General features: G+C 37.2%; 1 protein-coding gene across 1 annotated transcript in view; it reads right to left on the reverse strand.

The window, feature by feature from the left end:
* Positions 1-1,784: 1,784 nt before the first annotated feature.
* Positions 1,785-19,295, reverse strand: part of ngfa (nerve growth factor a (beta polypeptide)) — a 40,914-nt gene continuing 23,403 nt past the window's right edge. The window contains exons 2-3 of the mRNA XM_055189364.2: positions 6,983-7,095; positions 1,785-2,843 (exon numbers count right to left, since the gene is read on the reverse strand). Coding sequence (XP_055045339.1) covers positions 2,146-2,832 — 687 coding nt within the window. The 5' untranslated portion in view covers positions 2,833-2,843; positions 6,983-7,095 and the 3' untranslated portion in view covers positions 1,785-2,145. The remainder of the gene's footprint in view (positions 2,844-6,982; positions 7,096-19,295) is intronic.

A 19,295-nucleotide genomic window follows, 5' to 3' on the forward strand; every position in this document is an offset into this window, starting at 1 on the left:
TAATGTATATATCAAAATCAACCAATGTTGGGGCGTAACATCACCAACAAGGTGACGCTGGATCCAGGAAGTTTACAGTTTTTTACAGACGCCAGGACACACCTCTCAATACTTAGGTCACTTTTGCAAAACTCTTCACACAGTGAGCACAACAGAAGTCTATGTGGGCTAAACTGAGGATCAATTATTATTGCTTTGGCACAAAATGCATTCAATGACTACATCTCTCAAATTTCATAAATTCTTTTCTCACTCAGACACAACAACTGACAAAACTCTTTGTACGTACAGGCCAATTTGCACATGCTTACATACTGTTTTCAAAACTGATAAACTTATGTTCAAAACAATAGCATAATACACAACTGAATAAGACAGAAATTTGCTAAATTTCTACAGTAATATTTTAATGAAATATATTTTACATTTTAAAAATAAATGCTATAAAAACAAATGGACAAATGGAGAAGACCGAGTAGATTAGCATTACTATTGTATCTTTATGAGTGGATGGTGTGTATATTTTGGAATTACTCAGTGCAAAAAAAATAATAAAAATTAACTACTTAAAATATTGAAGAATTCTTCATCATGTCTGATTCATTCCAGTAACATAAATTGCAGTGAATTGTGAATTATAAACAGAGAAAACATTGTATAATGCTACATGTTGTTAGTGTTTTTTAGGTCATTGTTTTGTGGGTGACAAAGTGTGTTTGTCGGCTGTCAACCTTTGCTAGTGTTCTGGAAGCATGAGTTGATTTGAGACTTGAATAAAGTGTTTTGGTACTTGTAGTGCATTTTGAATGTGAAATGAACTGCTTTGCCAAGCTGAAAATTTGTTAGGAGAACTGTGTGAAGAGTTTTGCAAAAGTGACCTAAGTATTGAGAAATGTGTCCTAGCGTCTGTAAAAAACTGTAAATGTGACCTGAAAAACGCCCTCGCTATCTGAAAAATGCTGAAGAAGGCGCAAAAGGGACGCAGGAAGTATGGCAAGGGAAATGCCAACCCAGTCTCACCCATGTCGTCAATATTTGACGACACTTGACCATTCGTCAATATGTGACGCGGAGGGTATACCTTTCGCGTCATTTTTTGACGAACTGGGGACTTCAATACTATTACGTCCGTTGCATTCTCTTCTCCTATTTTCTTACCATTTTCGCGTCGGTTTAGGGTTAGATTACGCAAAATTAAACAGTGTACGCGAAATTAAACAGTTGTCACCTGGCGTTGGGGTTAGAAACAGTTGTCACCTGGCGTTGGGGTTAGAGTTAGGTTTGGGTAGGGATGTCATTATGTAAATCTAACCCTAAACCGACGCGAAAATGGTAAGAAAATAGGAGAAGAGAATGCAACGGATGTAATAGTATTGAACAACCCAGTCTCACCCATGTCGTCACATATTGACGAATGGTCAAGTGACGACATGGGGTGAGACTGTGTTAGAAATGCAGCCTCTTGTTTCCTTCTCGTGCTCCTGTATACATCAGTGGTAGAGCTTTGCGTTAGCAGCGCAAAAGGTAATGGGTTTGAACCGAGAGAACACACGTTGATAAAATGTATACCTTGTAATGCACTGTAAGTCGCTTTGGATAAAGGTGTCTGCAAATAAATGTAAATAACCTTCTCGGGGAACAAGGGTTACATATCTAACCCGAGACGTTTCAAGGGAACTCGCGCTGCGAAATTTAAATAATTTAAAATGTAAATGATTTTTTAAATGTAATTATTACAAATTTAAATTAAAATATGGGTCAGTTTTTCATGTGAACATATCAACTTTTATCCAATAAGAATTGTAGACAAAGTCATACTGACGTGAGGTGTTTAATAAATAAAGCATCATAACACACCAAAAGCTTGGTTTATGTATATACACACACATATATATATTTATATATAATATTTATATTCTGACCATATAAACTATATAAATATGTAATGCAGTCCTCATAACTTAACGAATAATTTACAGAGTGAGGTAGGGTAGGAGGGGACTGGGTTGAGTCACAAAGAGAAAAGGAAAGGGGTGGGATCTCAAACACCATTGTTGGCAGTAAGGCTGTTATGATGGACAGATGGGACAGGATGTAGGACAGGAGGCTGCAGTGGGCTGGCTGAGACACTAGTGAATTTATCAGTCAAAGCCTCCATGAGTTGCGGCTTAGCACGCATACACATGCAGCGTTGATTCGGATGAACCTCCAGGCGATCTGATTTTTGTAGGACGTTAGCGCCCGCACGTAGGTGTGCGTGTTGGTGCAATAAGAGTTCCAGTGTCTATGGTCAATACCACGACAGCTCGAGGTTCCAGCTTTAACACCACTGGCTCCCTGACCTGCCTTGGGGGACCCGCTGGGTGTAGACATGAGGCACGTGGTCTCAAAGAAGAGTTGGCTCTTGACGATGTTGTTGATACGAACGTGTGGCAGCACTGTGACTTCATTGCCCTTTAGGTCTGTGGCATTGGTCAGATTGGTGACCCAGCGCTCCGTGCTGTCACACACAGAGTACTCGCCACGATGCAAAAACTCGTTAGCCCTTCGCCGAAAACGTGGGAGCCTGGGACCCGTCGCACTTTCTGTAGGGACAACTTCGCTGAAGAGCACGCGGGGTGAGCGGTAGCGGCGCTTGTTGAAGAGTTTGGGGTCCACGGTGGGAATCTGGTCATCGTAATGTGTGTCCTTTTTGGGATGGCTATGAGATCTGGGTAAACGTTCTGCTGCTGTGTGCTGACTGGCTGGCCCCTGCGCCTGGGTGTGGCCTCCCATGTTGAATGCAGCCTGGACGCTGATCAGGAAGAGCAGGACCAGCATCAATGACCTCATGGGCACACTTCCTGTTAAAAGAGAGACAGTTTACAATTTAATCAACTCGTAACCTAAAAGAATGCCAGAACTCTTAACAAATTGTTCAATTAAATATATTACTAAAATAGGCGTGAAAGAATCTGATATCTGTGTAATGGTGATTTCATATTTGGTTCGATTTGAACATCAGCCATGTCTCTACATTATTCTGAACAAGTTTAAAGCTACTTAGATAAAAATAAGTTGACTATTTTAAAGTCTGTTGTACAGTATGCGACACACTTCCTGCTGAGAGTTGGTGGCGCTATGACCGTGACCACATCAGTGTGATGTGACCCCATGACCAAACATACAGCTTGTTGGATCCAAATCTCTCAATGAAGAATGCAGAACATATGAGACACTTCCTGTTTCCTTGAGAAAAACATACTGTATGTACCAAGTGGTGAATGTGGGTAAAACGAACCCTACCACTTTATTCAAAAAACATAGCTGACTACTACAGTATGTGTGTGCCATATTTCATGCAATGTTTGCCATGGCAACATTATTTAACATATCATAAATCCTTTCACAATTTACATTAGCCATGTCTCTACATTATACTGACCAAGGGGCCACACAACAATGTTTCAACTGTAAACCAAAACAACAACCAAACAACAACGACAGCTAACAGGTCAGTGCTGCTCAAGATATTGATTTTATTAACGCTTTTTCAACAAAGTTTACAAAATTTCAGGGCTTTATTGTCCAGGGTCAACCTGTAGTAATAAACTAACCTCATCATCCTTCTAAACAAAAATGCCATCTTGATTGTTTCTATTTAGTGTCAACTTTTCTTACGCAAATTCAAAATATGTTTGCAGAGTGTTGTGTTGAGCTTTTCATGTCAAAATGTGTTTGGTGCGTCATGTGAACCATGTGCATCAGGCATCATGTGACAATACCAGACTTTGTCACGCAAAATTATTCGTGTCCATGGCACGAAATTCAGCTTTGTGCTATGCCTTGAGCATGAATGTATTTTTCGTGTCATTTGCACGAATTTCACGAATTTCTATAAATAGTTTTTCGTGTCTGTGGCACAAATTTCTTTTTCATTTCGTTTCATTTTATGTATTGTTTTCATAAAATACATAAAATGACACAAAAAGAAAGTTGTGCCGCTGACACGAAAAAATTATTTATAGAAATTTTTTGCTGGTTTTGTGTGTGCACAGGCAATAGCCTCTTTCACACAGTAATTCTGGTAAATTACCATGAATTTACCAGAATGAATTTACCAGTAAATACAAAAATGTGCTGTTTACACACGCAGTGGCGTTCCGTTATTTTACCAGTAAGACATCATTCACACATCAGTATCAAAATACCGGTAAATTCGTTGAGAAAGCGGAAGTACCTGTAGCACGCGGCGAGCTCAGTGTTGTATTTGTAAACAATCCACGGTGCGTATTTTGTTGTTTTCACGTCTGTGGTAAACAGTCACGAAGTTGCTCATGACCAAACAACATTGAATGAGACGACGTCAAACCGAAAATGCGATTTTAACAACACTACTGTTTGCACTTTAAGCTTCACAGAGGGCGTGCTAAGGACGTCGGCAATTCGGCGGTAAGCTGTTTTAAACAACTTTGGTGAAGAAATGTGGACGTAAACTTCAGGTGTGCTCAACTTTCAAGCAGCATGTGTGTGTGGAAACGTCAGTAAACACTGCGGGGGTAAACGCGTCATCTGTATTAAAACCTGATTGGCCTGAAGCTGTCAGCACGGTCTGACGTCGTCCGTTCTAAATGCTGGTAATCCTATAATTTTCGTTCACACACAGCGCTTACCGGTAAATTACTGGTAATCTTACAACCTGTCTTACTGGTAAATTGGGAGCACTGATTTACCGGAAAGGTTCTGTTCACACATGACATGTTAACGGCAATTTACCAGTAAATTACCAGTAAAGACTGTATGTGTGAAAGGACTAATGACGCGCACACATACTCAAATAAACCTACACTCATAAGCGGACACACACAGACGCACGATTCTAAAGAATGCAAACACAAAATTATCTCGAAGTACCACAGTCTTGGCACCTATTCTTATAAAAACCTTCAGTTATGTCTTAAAGTGCAAACAGTTCAGAAAGAAGTCAAATCTTTGTGTTTGTCTGTGGCAGTTCTTATCTGCTTGTGTTTCTGTCATTTATATTAATTAAATAACAGAAATCAAAGTAAAATCACTTCTGTATCTTTAAAAACATTAATTATATTTAATTTATATAATAAAAAAGAATAAAGTTTATTTGATTCTATTTATGTACCTAAATACTACTGTTAGATCTTACTTTATTTGTTACTTTGTTCTTTTCTATTTTTATATGCTCATCATTTCTTAATTTGTTCTAATTTTATTTTCCCAGCCCCAGTTTTGCTGATCTGAAAATTATTCAATCTATGATTTAAAAAAACGCAATGTAATCCATTTAACCACTACTATATAGTAAAATTATGTAATTTAAGAATGAGTCCACCCTATTTCACCCCTATTCTGTTGAAAATTTCTGGCCTTGCAGTGTTTCACACTAATTTGAGGGGTTAAAAACGTTTAGGGTTTAAGTTAAGGGTAATTTGGGATTTCTTTGATTAAAACCAGGATCAGATGATTGTTGATCCAGGATCACATCTTACTTTGTCAAATCACAGCGACTTTATAATGAGGGGGGTGGGGCTTAGGTAGGGGACCCCCCATAAGCTTTGACATAATTCAAACACTGCTCACCAGTCAGACGGAAGAAAACCCTAGTGGCCTGCAACCAATTTGGCCCGCTGGTCCATTTGTTTTTATTTGTTATCTGCAGTATTACAAGTAACCATAGACTGTAAAAAAAGATGGATGACGCCCGTTCGCTCTCTTCCATTGGTGAAAAGTGAAGCCGCCAGTGTCCCGATACAGCGCTGGTCTTGAGTCTGCGCAGTAGCGATTTCGGGACCAGTCCTGCGCAGTAGTGAGCAGGAAGTAAAGCTGCGAAATCAAGGCCCCGCCCTCACTCTCGCAGAATGCGCATATCACAGCTGTCAATCATGACGTGACACCACCATTTTTATAGTATTAAATAACTAACTAAAACATACTTATTTTAAAAAAACAAACACTTGAATTTACATCAGCGTAATTAAATTGTTTAGTTGGTCTCAAGTCCCATTGAATAACATGGGGAGGAGGGGTTTATGACCTATAATGGGACCAGTCACTGGGAGGCGATCGAGACGCTTTGGCTTCACTTTTCAGGGTTTGTGCCACACGCTTGCAAGTAACGTGCATTACGTAATAATATTGCTTTTCTGAAGTAACGAGTAACGCATTACTTTTTAAATTTACGCATTAATATTTAAGTTGCTTTTTCAAAAAGTAATGCAAGTTACTTTTTTAGTTTAATTAATTTGATTAAAAAATGTACCGAATTAAACTAAACGTATACTCACATTATGCACTTTATGCGGAGTGTGGGAACAGTTTGAGCCAGAAACTGAGATGGCAGGCCAGAGCTCGACATTTTTGTGATGAAATATGCAATTTCTGAATGCAGAACTTTTCAGTCATAAAAACACCTGCAAGGCCTGAAAGAGATCGAGCCTCAGCCAAGAAAAAGTAATCCAAAATTAACTAAAAATGTAAGCATTACTTTCCATGAAAAGTAACTAAGTAACTTATTAGTTACTTTTTTGGGAGTAACTTAATATTGTAATGCATTACTTTTAAAAGTAACTTTCCCCAACACTGGTTATCTGACGACGACGACACCAAGGTAATCACTAAAATGTGCATTCAAAATTGATCGACAGGTCTGTCTCAACGAAAATAAACCTACCACCAGTCAAACGATGTCGCAAACGCTTTTGGCAAACAGACGAGGGGTTGGAAAAGGACTCGATGCACACACGTGAAATAGTTTGGTAGGCTAGGCACACGTGAAACTTTTAAACACTAAAAAAATTCACAAACGCAAGCAATATATTTTTTTTCACTAAATTGTACATCTTCATCTACATATTCTAAAGCAAAATACTTTTGACCGATATTAACACAAAACTGCTAATCAAACATCAGATATGTTCATATACTATACATGCACGTGTTGGAAACAGTGTAAATGTCTTTACTTACTGACCTGTGAAATGTTCTGAGCTGAAGTGAAGGCCCAGTGGGCTGCTAGAGCCAAAATCCAGTGCAGGCTGACCCCCAAACGCCTGCCATCCGGACTGGCTTGTGTTTCAGATTTTTCTGTAAAATACACATAAGGAAACGCTCTTAAGTAAAACAACATCCAACTTCCATGAAGATGATTTTTCTAAATATCATACATGTACGAAAAGATATTATTGCACGCGCTGTAGTCTAAAACATATCTGTACTTTTCAAATTATTGTGTTTAAAAGCCAAATTCTTGAAGAAGTACCAATAATCCTGATGAGAGATTATTCTGAGAAGTTGCTGTTACCATGGAAACATAAACCACTCCATAAGTGACAGCCCACTCCAATGAAGCATTGCGAATGACGTAAACAAAGCAATCTCCCAGCTAGTAAATGTTAGAATTATATATATATATAAAAACATTTTGTAAAAGAAAAAAAACACTTCCAGGAAAGTCACTGTTACCCTGTTATTACACACATGCAAGATTAGTCGCTTGACCGGGTTGTAATATTTAGCCATCAAAAGTGTCATTCCATTAAACGTGACATTTCACACTTCATAATGCGTCATCTGCCTTATCCAATCACAAATCACAGAATGGTTCACTAGTTATTATCCATCAGAATATGAGGTTTCTGCACTGATGTAAAAAAGTCACATATGGAAGATGTAAAATTTAATAAGGGTTTAAACATGACATTGATTGAATGATTTATTTCAGATTAAATAACCTGTAGAGTTTATAAACATTAAAGCAATTCCAGAGAGTTATTCTCACTATTCTGTCCCTTTATCTATAAACTGAAATTTTCAAAGTTAACATTTCTCAAAATATCATCAGATAGTACTTTGTGTCACTGCGAAAAAAGTCAATTGACAGTCCACTGGTTACTGAGCACCATACTGTATGTCCACATTTACTATAATGATTAGTTAAGTGCTCCATCCTCTCCCTAAATACTGAGAAACACGCTTGTTACCAAAAAGCCTTTACAAAACACATTCGTAGTCTTTTGGGAGGCACATGTCTTGGATCAGATCTGTGGGATTTTGAAGTGTCTTGGACTCTGGATTTTTATTTATTCTGCATTAAATACCAGTAATAGTAAAATGCGGTACAGGAGCAATATCAAAATGGTATTTTAGTCAGAGCTTAACTGTTGACTGCACATGCAACTTGGATAAATACTGTTGGAGAAATAAGGCAGCAGATGGTTGGCAATCGTGCACACTGTGGATTTTGGCTGATCACACTTTGTGTAAGGCGCTGCATATATAAATGTCTCGCAATAACAGCAAGAAAGTATCCATGAACTATCCACTGACTTCTAATGCTTTCACACCAATGTCATTATTTAGCTCAGGTAAACATTGGATGTGGCCTTATATGTATATATGTCAACAACATTTACTGGATAAATAAAGTTTGTAACAATATCCGGCTTTATTCATCTCCGCTGAGTGATTGGTGCAATGCACAATGGTTTCAATTTTTTGTACTGCATATATTGTTGTGAACATTCACATACCTTGTAAATTTGTTTGCCATGCCATGAAAATAAAAAAAAGGTTTTGTAGAATGGTTTTGAATGAAACACACATCATCATTGTCTTCAATGAGCAAACACAAAGCTTGTGCACCTGGAATAAAATCTGTATGAAATATTTGTTTTGACTAACGTATAGCTCGGGACATGCCACTAAGGTGAGTGCTGTAAGTCGCGTGTGCGTCATCATTCAAGTATTCAGATGCTAAAGGTTCAAAGATTTAATAAATAAAGTAAGTAGGCTTTTTGTGTTTTGTGAAATGTAGGATGAATGGTCCTAACCTAGGAAGCCGGGTGTAAAACATTATTAAAAAATAAATAAATAAATGGGTCTTAAAGTGATGAGTGAAAATACTTTTTTTATACTGTTTATGTTTTTAAATATTTAAAAAATATTTTTATTCATTTTCCTTAGCACTTTCCACATGATTTAGTATTTATTAATTATTTATTATAAGTGTTGTACTTTTTGCACAACAGTAAGTTGATTCGGAGCTACCACTAGAGGGCAACCGTGTATTAATATATTCTACATCTGGCTAGTAAATACTGCCCTTAGCTCTGCACATGGCAGAAAAGTACAGACTAACCTCTCGAACTATAAACAGTGAGTTAGAACAAGCCTTCAAAAACAATGCAGTGATACAGGTGGATATACTCACTCTTTTGTCCTGTATGCTCTGCAGCTCAGAGGTCTAATATAAAAAAAGAAAAAAGGAGGCCACACCCTTAGTTTGCATATAGAGCAACACTTGCTCAGTTGTCAACTAACGTTTGACCCACAATGATATAAGAATACCTTATGTAATCTTTAACATGGCGTACACTGTCAAAACTAAAGGTACAAAGCTGTCACTGGTACCCACATGTACCCTTTAAAAAGGTCCTAATATGTACCATTTTGGTACAAATATATCTTTGAACTACCAATATGTACCTTTGAAATACTAATATGCAGTTTTGGGGTACAAAGGTGTACCTTTTTGAAAGGGTACTGTCCCAGTGACAACTTTTGTACCTTTATTTCTGAGAGTGTAGTCTAGATTGTGTTATGTGTATGAACAGTAATGTTGTGATTCTTTATAAAAAAATAGGATATTATAATTTAATGCAGTTTGGTTCATTTTAAGAAAAACTTTTTTGATTAGTATGTTTATCTGTATTTTGTAAACATTCTTTGCTAAGTCAGCAGTCTCTAAAAGGGACATATCATGAAAATTTAACTTTTTACATGTTTAAGTGCTATAATTGGGTCCCCAGTGCTTTTATCAACCTAAAAATGTGCCATAGATCAACCCAGTAACTTAGTTTTGGTAAACCATTCTCTGCAAGCCTGTGAAAAATAGGTCATTGAAATCTGGCTCCCCTTGTGATGTCAGAAGGGGATAATATTGCATTTATATTGAATATTGAATATGAATAATATTGAACTTAAGACATTCTTCTTTAACAAAGCATTCACATAAAATGTCCAGTAAATGTACTTATCCCGCAATAGGTAGTTTGTCTAGAACAAAGCACTCACATACCTCATATGGGTAATATACTTATGCCGCAATAGTTAGCCTGTCTGGAACCGAGCTGGCTTAAACCACTATACTGTATGACACTTGCATTACATGTGAACAGCCCCTACGCTAATAGAACTCTGTTTTTGTCTCCCTGTCTCGTCCTCGACCCTGAGGACAATGAGACAAACAGACCCAGTTCCTGCAACCATGAAGGTCACCACACCGCTGATCTACTGACCGTCCTTCTACGAGATGCCCAGCCGATGCCTGACCAGCGACCACCGGCGGAACCAGATTAATTTGCTTACCCGTTCACATACCCCGATAGTATATATATATACTTTTCCCCCTGAACTAGCCAGAAGGGTTTTTCTCCTAGTTGGTTCCTAGTTGGTTTTTTTCATCCCCTGGATAGTCCGCCACCTTTGGCTTAACGTACTACTTTACTGTATACGTTACATTATTACGATGCTCGTTTTTCTATGCTTTTCATACATCTATTAATGTAAAGCTGCTTTGAAACAATTAACTATTGTGAAAAGCGCTATATAAATAAAATTGAATCGAAATTGAATTTAAAAGGACACACCCAAAAACAGCACAATTTTGCTCACACCTACAAAGTAGCAATTTTATCATGTTATAATAAATTATCTATAAGAAAGCAAATATCTTCACCCTGATGCACCATGAAAACATTTAAGGAATTCTCCACGGCATGGGGAAAATGATTTGATGTGGTATTCAAACAACATTTCCCATGACTTTTCCCTTTCGTTTGTAAAAACTAGCACATTTTTTTCTAACAATGCATTTATAGTGGGATACTATTCAGACAAGACACTGCACATGGATTAGCATATGAAAGTTTTGAAAAAGTAGCCCCAAGACTTAAAAATCACATGTGTTATCTTGATATTAGTGTTAGCCTGTAACTTTCAAACAGTACACAAGAATTATGTTGATCTTTATCTGCTTAAAACAGTATCCCACCACTAAAACAACAATTTAGACAATTAACATTTCAAATAAGACGGGTGTTGTGTACATAAGTATCAACATAAGTGCTTCAACAAAATAAACTGCACATTTGTTCTTTTAGAACCTCTTACTAGTATACTGAAATAGTATCCCATAAACATTTGCTATAAACCTTTGTTATATCTTTGTTTTTTTTCAGCAGCAATAACCTAATGGCCTCCCCTTTGATGTCTTTTAATGGCCTGTTGCTCTCCAGTTTCTCATTCTCTGTTTGTCTTTATCTGTCTCTCTACTATTGTATCTGTTGATCTCAGGCAGGACAACCAACATCACAGGCTGATGGCGGTGTCTGTGCTACTAAAACTATACCAAATACTTTCTTTCTAACTAATGTTAACTTGTCTGATTGCTTCATTTCCACTATAAACTTACGGTTAAGTCAAATGAATGGTTTGTACTAATCAACAGCACGCCATATATTTTAAACAGGGACAATATTATGCCCATTTTTGCAAGATGTAATATAAGTCTCAGGTGTGCCTAGAATGTGACTGTTTCAACTCAAAATATATAACAGACAACAAACAGTGAGCACTTTTGTTTAAAAATAGATCGGATTCCTGTAAATAAGCTGCCTTTAGCGCTATAACATGCTAACAAACACATTTAGAAAAGCTTTTAGGTAAAATTAAACAGAGTCCGTCAGTGGCTGTGGGCAGGGCTTTGTTAGTGTGACATCACATTAACAAGAAAATTAAAACAGCATCTCTGATGAGACTGCTCTGGTTTAATGGGGATTAAAGGGATAGTTCCCCCAAAAATAAAAACTTTGTCATCATTTACTGACTCTCATATTGTTGTTAAATGTCTTTGTTCTGATGACCACAAAGGAAAATATTTCAAGGAATGTTTGTAACGAGCCCCCATTCACTTTCATAATATTCCTTACTATAAAAGTCAAAGAGGCACATCATCGGTTTGGTTACAAACATTCCTTGAAATGTCTTCCTTTGTGTTTAACAACACGAGGGTGAGTAAATGATGACAGAGTTTTCATTTTTGGGTGGACTATCCCTTTAAAAATGAGTGGGTGGATTGTTTTTATTGTAGGGTTGTGGCATTCACACACTGCCAACACACATTTATGTCCAAACACCTTGCAAAAGTGGATTTTGCATAATATGGGCCCTTTAACTTGTTTCAAAATAATAAACTATTCATTCTACTATAAACTACGAGAAATATAAACTGTAAAGTGTTGTTTGTCTATCAGCCTTATTTACAGTGCAGAATTAAATCAAAACTGTGATTTCCAGACACTTTTCAAAATGAGCTACTGCTTTTTCGTTCTGGTACAAAAATCTCCCCCGGGGCCAAAGCACACCCCACCAGCACCAGCATGTGTAACACGTATAAACACACACTCATCACACTGATACAGAGCGACTAGCCCTCCCGAAGACACTTTGTATTCAACAGCTTAAAAATCGCTTTTGAATACCTTTTGGTGACACCTTTTATAAACACTGTATGCAGCGCAGCCACTAAGATTCAGAATGGTTTACTGAACACGTTCAACCTGTGGTGCTCACAACCCACTTTTATCACGTACAAACTCACATACAATGTCCTACATTCATCACAAGCCCATAAAACAGCCATGTTTACAGGCTTGTTACCTGACACCGTCTATTCCAGTAATGACAGTGTTTTTTTATGAGAGTTTTGATGTTTTGTGTTTATTATGCTCTTTGTTTATTTAAATGAACTTACTATTTTGTAAACAAAAAAAAGTTAACAAAAAACTGCTGTGCACCTCTAGAGACTTTAAAACTGATCTGCACTTTCAGCAGTAAAATGCGATATTTACATTTACGGTGCATTCACACGGGGCGTAAGCGTTAACGTTTCCCATTCACTTTTAATAGGTGACATCATGCGTTGCCGAACTGATTTGTGGATCTGTCTGCGTGTCGTCAGTGCCGTTGCTCGTGGCAGAAGTTGAACATTTTTCAACTTTTCAAGCTGCAACGCGTGCGTCAGCCAATCAGATCGCTTTAGGCATAGCCAGCCAATTACGTTTATGGAAGACCGGAGCATGTATTGCGGCCACTGTGATTGGCTGTTGGCCACGCTTCAGACAAGCCTTTCGTGTGAATGAACCGTTAAAGGCACAATATGTAATTTTCACTGATAGAGGTCGCTAAACAACAACAACGTTGTAGCTTGATGAGGCTGTAACCAGCCCAGTCACACGAAGTTACGTACCAATAGTCACATAATTTTTTTATTCTTTTTCGTGATACTGTCACGAATTTCCGCGTTTTTCGTGATCGTATCACGAATTTCTGTTTGTGTGTCATTGTCACGTATTGGTTACTCAATTGTTTTGTGCTATTTTCAAACAATTTTCGCTTCGGTTTAGGGTTAGATTGACATAAAATGACATCCTTACCCAAACCCAACTCTTACGCCAGGCGACAATGTTTTAAAATTTAGAAAATATAAATAAATAAATCAGAAAAAATGGTATAAACCAATACTTAAAGTGACATCCTAACGCAAACACCAAATCTAACCCTGAACCAAAGCGAAAATGGTTTGAAAAAAGCAGTTGAGTAACCAATACGTGACAATGATACATAAACAGCAATTCGTGATAACATCACGAAAAAACGCGGAAATGCGTGACAGTATCGCGAAAAAGTATACAAAAATTACGTCACTATAGGTACATAGTTTTGTGAGACTGGGTAGCAGCAAAAGCGCACGGAGGGACGGTTTTTGTAGTCTTCACCTTGATGATGTGATGATGTAATTTTTTTTTATCCTAGGGGGATTTTTCAACCCCTAGGGAGTCAGCTGACATTGGCTTAATTTAGCACCTTCTTATATACGTTTCATTATTACTACGCTTGCTAGTACGGTTAATCTTAGCCTCTGTATTTTGCTGCTTATGGTCTCCATCGATTCTTGTGTCGATGTGTTTTCAGCATCTATTAATGTAAAGCTGCTTTAAACAATTAAACAATTGTGAAAAGCGCTATATAAATGAAATTGAATTGAATGTAATTACATTATAATAATATTTTTTTATAATAATAATTTATTTTGTATGGTATGCTTTGTTTGAATTCATACAAAGTAGTCATCTCATAAATATGTATAAATTCCTGTGAGATCAGACTGGTTAAAACTGTAAATTCTCTGAATTCAAACATTGTTAAAACTTTTGCAATAATTAAGTACACGTGAACAAAATAAACACTGTAACTTAAATGTTTAAAGGACAAGTTGGGTATTTTACACTTAAAGCCCTGTTTCCAGATTGTTTATGATGAAATAGAACGGTTTTGACTGAAATTTCGACATATGCGGCTGCCCCGAGAATTTTCGGGTGTTTGTGTTTCAGCTCCCACCTCTATAATGGGTTTATAGGTGCACTGGAACAATCCTTCCTAAAATGCATTAAACTTTCGTTTACAAAGACATGAAACTCACCAAGTGGTCAGGGGTGTTCACTGATATGCTCACACAAAAATTGCTGCAAAAGATGCTTTCCAACAGGTGTTTTAACATTCATTGTAAACTTGTGGACCTATTTTTCCAAACGCCTCACACCCGTACATTCTTCCGCTGAGAGCTTGAATAATAGACACTCCAGCCCAGTTGGTGGCGCTAATCCATATTTGCCAATTGCAAGAATAGAAACAAAGTTCCCGGCGCGGAGTAATACCGTACCTCACAGCACATCTAATACAAGTCAATGGAGTTGGCCAAAACTACGATAAAACAGCTGTTGGAAAGCATCTTTTGCAGCGATTTTTGTGTGAGCATACCAGTGAACACCCCTGACCACTCGGCAAGTTTCACATCTTTATAAACGAAAGTTTAATGCATTTTAGGAAGGATTGTTCCAGTGCAACTATAAACCCATTGCACAGGTGGGAGGTGAAACACAAACACCCGAAAATTCTCGGGGCAGCCGCCTATGTCGAAATTTCAGTCAAAACCGTTCTATTTCATCATAAACAATCTGAAAACAGGGCTTTAAGTGTAAAATACCGAATTTGTCCTTTAAGTGAAAATACTTTAAGTGAAAAATGTAAGTTTGAATTAAATTTTTTTAGGTGTTACCAATTAAAGATGCAATTTGTATAATCCACACCGCTAGAGGGCGCACAATCAAAACAATAACAATGATGTAGATTAATGACGCTCTGAAGCAGCGTGGAATGATGGGACTTGTTGTCTTTAACTCAACCGCTGATGGCCATCAATCAGACGGAAACAAAAAATCATGTTAACACATTAATTAAAGTAATCAAGTTTTATAAATGTTGTGTTTGATGATCGTTTTATTTCATTATGTAAGATTTCATGTAACGTTCAAAACGAAATTGTTAGTCATAGATGTTACAGTATTAGTCCAAAACGATGGTGTGTTAACACAGCATAGAATTAAGTGTTCAGATTAACAAATTTACCATAAACAAGCAAGTAGCCCGACAGACGCTATACACTAACTTCCGCATTTGTCCACAACACTGCTGTCATGTGGTAAAGGTAAAGGCGGTAACAAAGGGTAACATGGATATTAACATCATTGATAGGTGACTGCACTGCCCCGTGTCACTGTTTAGAATGAAAATTTTCTCATAATTTACAAGTAGTTAAAACATTATAGATGTTGTTAGTAATCAGCTGGAAAAATATTAATCACTAGACTAGTGGTTTTTGGATATTTTACTGCAAATATCTTACAAATTGTCTCTTTAAAGTTATTTTTAATTTGGTCCAACTTTCCACTGTATAACACTGTGCTAGTTGGTATTTTGGATATTTTAACACAACTTTTTAGAATGAGAAGATTTTTACTTTCTAGATACACTTAAAGGTCATACCTAAAAGTCTTTGTTGCATTTTATGACCATTTAAAATAAACTAAACTGATAACTATTGAAGCAAAATAAACTATACTATTGGAGCAGTTTCCTGGAAAGGGTTTAGATTAAGTCAGGATGGGCCTAAGTTAAATTAGGACATACATTACAAAAATCTTATTGGTGGCAAATACTTAAGACAAAACATCGACATTGATATATTCATTTTTTTAGAGCAAGCAGTTTTTCATTAAGACAGATTAAAAATGTATTTATTCTAATCGCTGGAAATCCCCATTCTGTTCTATAAACTAGTTTTAGGAATTCCTCATACTGTATGAATTTAGATTAAATTAAATTTGTTGCATAACCACAAATGTGCCTCATAAAAGAAAGCTCTTAAATCCACTATAAACATTTCATCTCCATGATCTCAATCCTGTTGTAGACATATTTACTTTGTTTGCAAGGTTTAAAAAAGGTTTATATGCCAATTAACTTTGAAAAGCATTTTGACGTTTTTCTACAATAATGCTCGTTTTCATCAATGATCTGAGATGTAAGTCTAAAGTCTGTATTATATGATATGTGTTTGGGGTGTTAGTTCCAGCCCAGTCACACTAAATTACGTACCTATAGTCACATAATTTTTTGATTCTTTTTCGTGATACTGTCACGAATTTCCACATTTTTTTTCGTGATCGTATCACGAATTTCTGTTTATGTGTCATTGTCACGTATTGGTTACTCAACTGTTTTGTCCTAATTTTTTACCATTGTCGCTTCGGTTTAGGGTTAGATTTACATAAAATGACATCCATACCCAAACCCAACTCTAACCCTAACGCCAGGCGACAATGGTTTAAAAATCAGAAAATATAAAAAATAAATCTGAAACAAACAGTATAAACCAATACTTAAAGTGACATCCTAATGCAAACACCAAATCTAACTCTAAACCGAAGCGAAAATGTATCACAGTATCACGAAAAATAATCAAAAAATTATGTGACTATAGGTACGTAATTTCGTGAGACTGAGTAGCAGCTCACACAAAAATGAAAAGTTTGTCATTATTACTCGCCATCATGTCGGTTCACACGCGCAAGATATTTTTGATGAAATCTAAGAGCTTTCTCGGCCCCCATAGACAGCGACGCAACTCAGCATTGGTTATCATTATCTTCTATTAAACAAATCCAGTTTGTTGGTCTAAACCAGCACATCACCAGGTTAATAAATATATTCAAAGTATAGCCTTGCATACAGAGTGCCTGCATGTCATGGTTATTGTATGTTTGGAATAGCATACTATACTATTTCTGAGGTCTGCAGTTTGTCCGCATTATGCAAATTGCTTATGCTGAGAAAACACAGATGGCTACTACATTTGCCAGAACAATTTCTTTCTGACATAATAATTGGACACCATATACAAATAAGCACCTATAAGGTCTTGTCACAATAGTTTAGCATAATTGTTTAAAATGTGTTTTTTAACATTATGTTTCAGGCTATATTCAGTGTCTGTGATGTCTGCAGTTACAGTAAAAGTGTGATCATATTCACATACAGTTATTATAACAACTGATTTAACATCCATCATAGTTCAAATGGGCGTATACATTTTTTTTCTTTACTGAATGCTCCACATGTCAATAGGTTTAGGGGTCTGTTAAAAGATTTGGTTGTGAGTGTTAACAGAACCCTTTGTCCAAAGCACACAGCTCGACCGAGGTGATGACAGCACAGCACAGATAATGAAGCAGTGCTAAAGACAGATAGCTTCTTTTTATCAACAAATGACAAAGTGGGCGAGCGAGACAACACGGGAGGGAGTAACTCTCAACACAGAGTTAGTCTCTCAGCAGAACAACACGTTATATTTTGAAGGTCCTTATTTTGGCACTGAAGTATAAGCAAACTCTGTAATCACACACACTAAGAAACACAATATGCTGTAATCAGGTATCCATCCAAATGTCTTGCGTACATGACCTAACTCAGTCATGAAACTAGAGGTGCCAAGTTTTGCAATCCATCAGCCAATTGGCTTGCATGTAGCTATGCTTCTTCTACCTTTACATGTCTTGATGCAATACAGTACTGTATAGACCCCTTCACGGTTCACGTCACAGGCTGTTCCCACTGCGCATGTCGGGGTCAGAAAAGTCATTACAGCAGATTCAGTTGCGTATTATTCGGTATCGTCAAAAATGCCTACTTACGTCGTGGGCTGTGAAAATCGCACCAGGTCTTCCATTAAGTTTTCGCGAGTCATGCAGAATCTCAAAAACAAAAAAATACAACATCTGCGTCTGCAAGCAATTAACGTGCAGACTGGGACAATGCAAAGATCAAAGAGGCTTGTGTTTGTAGTGCTCACTTCATTTGAGGTAAGTCATCATTTTTCAGCACTGTTAGATTAAATTATAAAGCCTAAATGGTATGAACAGTTCGACCCCATGCTGCGCGCGCACCCGATAGTCATTCAATGTTTACAAACCTTGAAGGGGTCTATTACCCGCCTCTATCCCCAGCTCCAACTGTTTATATCTGTTTACAGGATATTATGCAGCAGCATCGCTTGCATTGCTCTTTCATTATATAAAAATCTGATCTTTTTATGTTTTGCAGAAATTATTCAGTCACATGGGTTTAAAGCATAAAATGACAAAAAACTTCTGATAGATGATAGCTTTGTGAGGGACAGATTGAAATCTTAAACCTTTCTATTCTCCATTTTGCATTTTTGACACGCCTGCTTTCGGTTTCAATGCACTGTTGCCACTCTGTTGGACATACTGTACAGGCGAGAAAATGCAAAGAGGATTGGGGCTTGTAAAGACTTCGTACAGTTACTTTGTGCTTTTTAGCTTTATAGACTGAATGTTGTGTGGAAAATAGGGGTGTCAACAATAATCGATTCGGCAATGCATCGCAATGCGGGCATGCACGATTCAGCATCGATGCAGCAAAGTGTCATAATCGATTATGTCACTGTTTATTTTCTGGCCTTGAGTGGACAGTAAAGTTGTGAAGTTTCAATTCCTTCCGGGGGCATAACAACAACAATCAAGATGGCTGAGGCGGAGAGAGATGAGAATGATAGACGGGTAAATAAAAACCCACCCTTTTCCGTGGAAAGTGGACATATGGGCACATTTCGGATTCTACGAAGTTAATGGGAAACTAGACAAGACTTACGCTGTGTGTAAATTCTCATCTCAGGTATATAATTGTCGTTTTTGTTGAGAATAGTTACACTTGACTGATTAAAAATTTGATGCATCGGATCCATCGCAATGCATCGTAGAATCAAATTGAATTGAATTGTTACCTGGTGAATCGTAATTGAATCA

The sequence above is a fragment of the Misgurnus anguillicaudatus genome, chromosome 13, assembly GCF_027580225.2.
Source record: "Misgurnus anguillicaudatus chromosome 13, ASM2758022v2, whole genome shotgun sequence".
Lineage (NCBI taxonomy): Eukaryota > Metazoa > Chordata > Actinopteri > Cypriniformes > Cobitidae > Misgurnus > Misgurnus anguillicaudatus.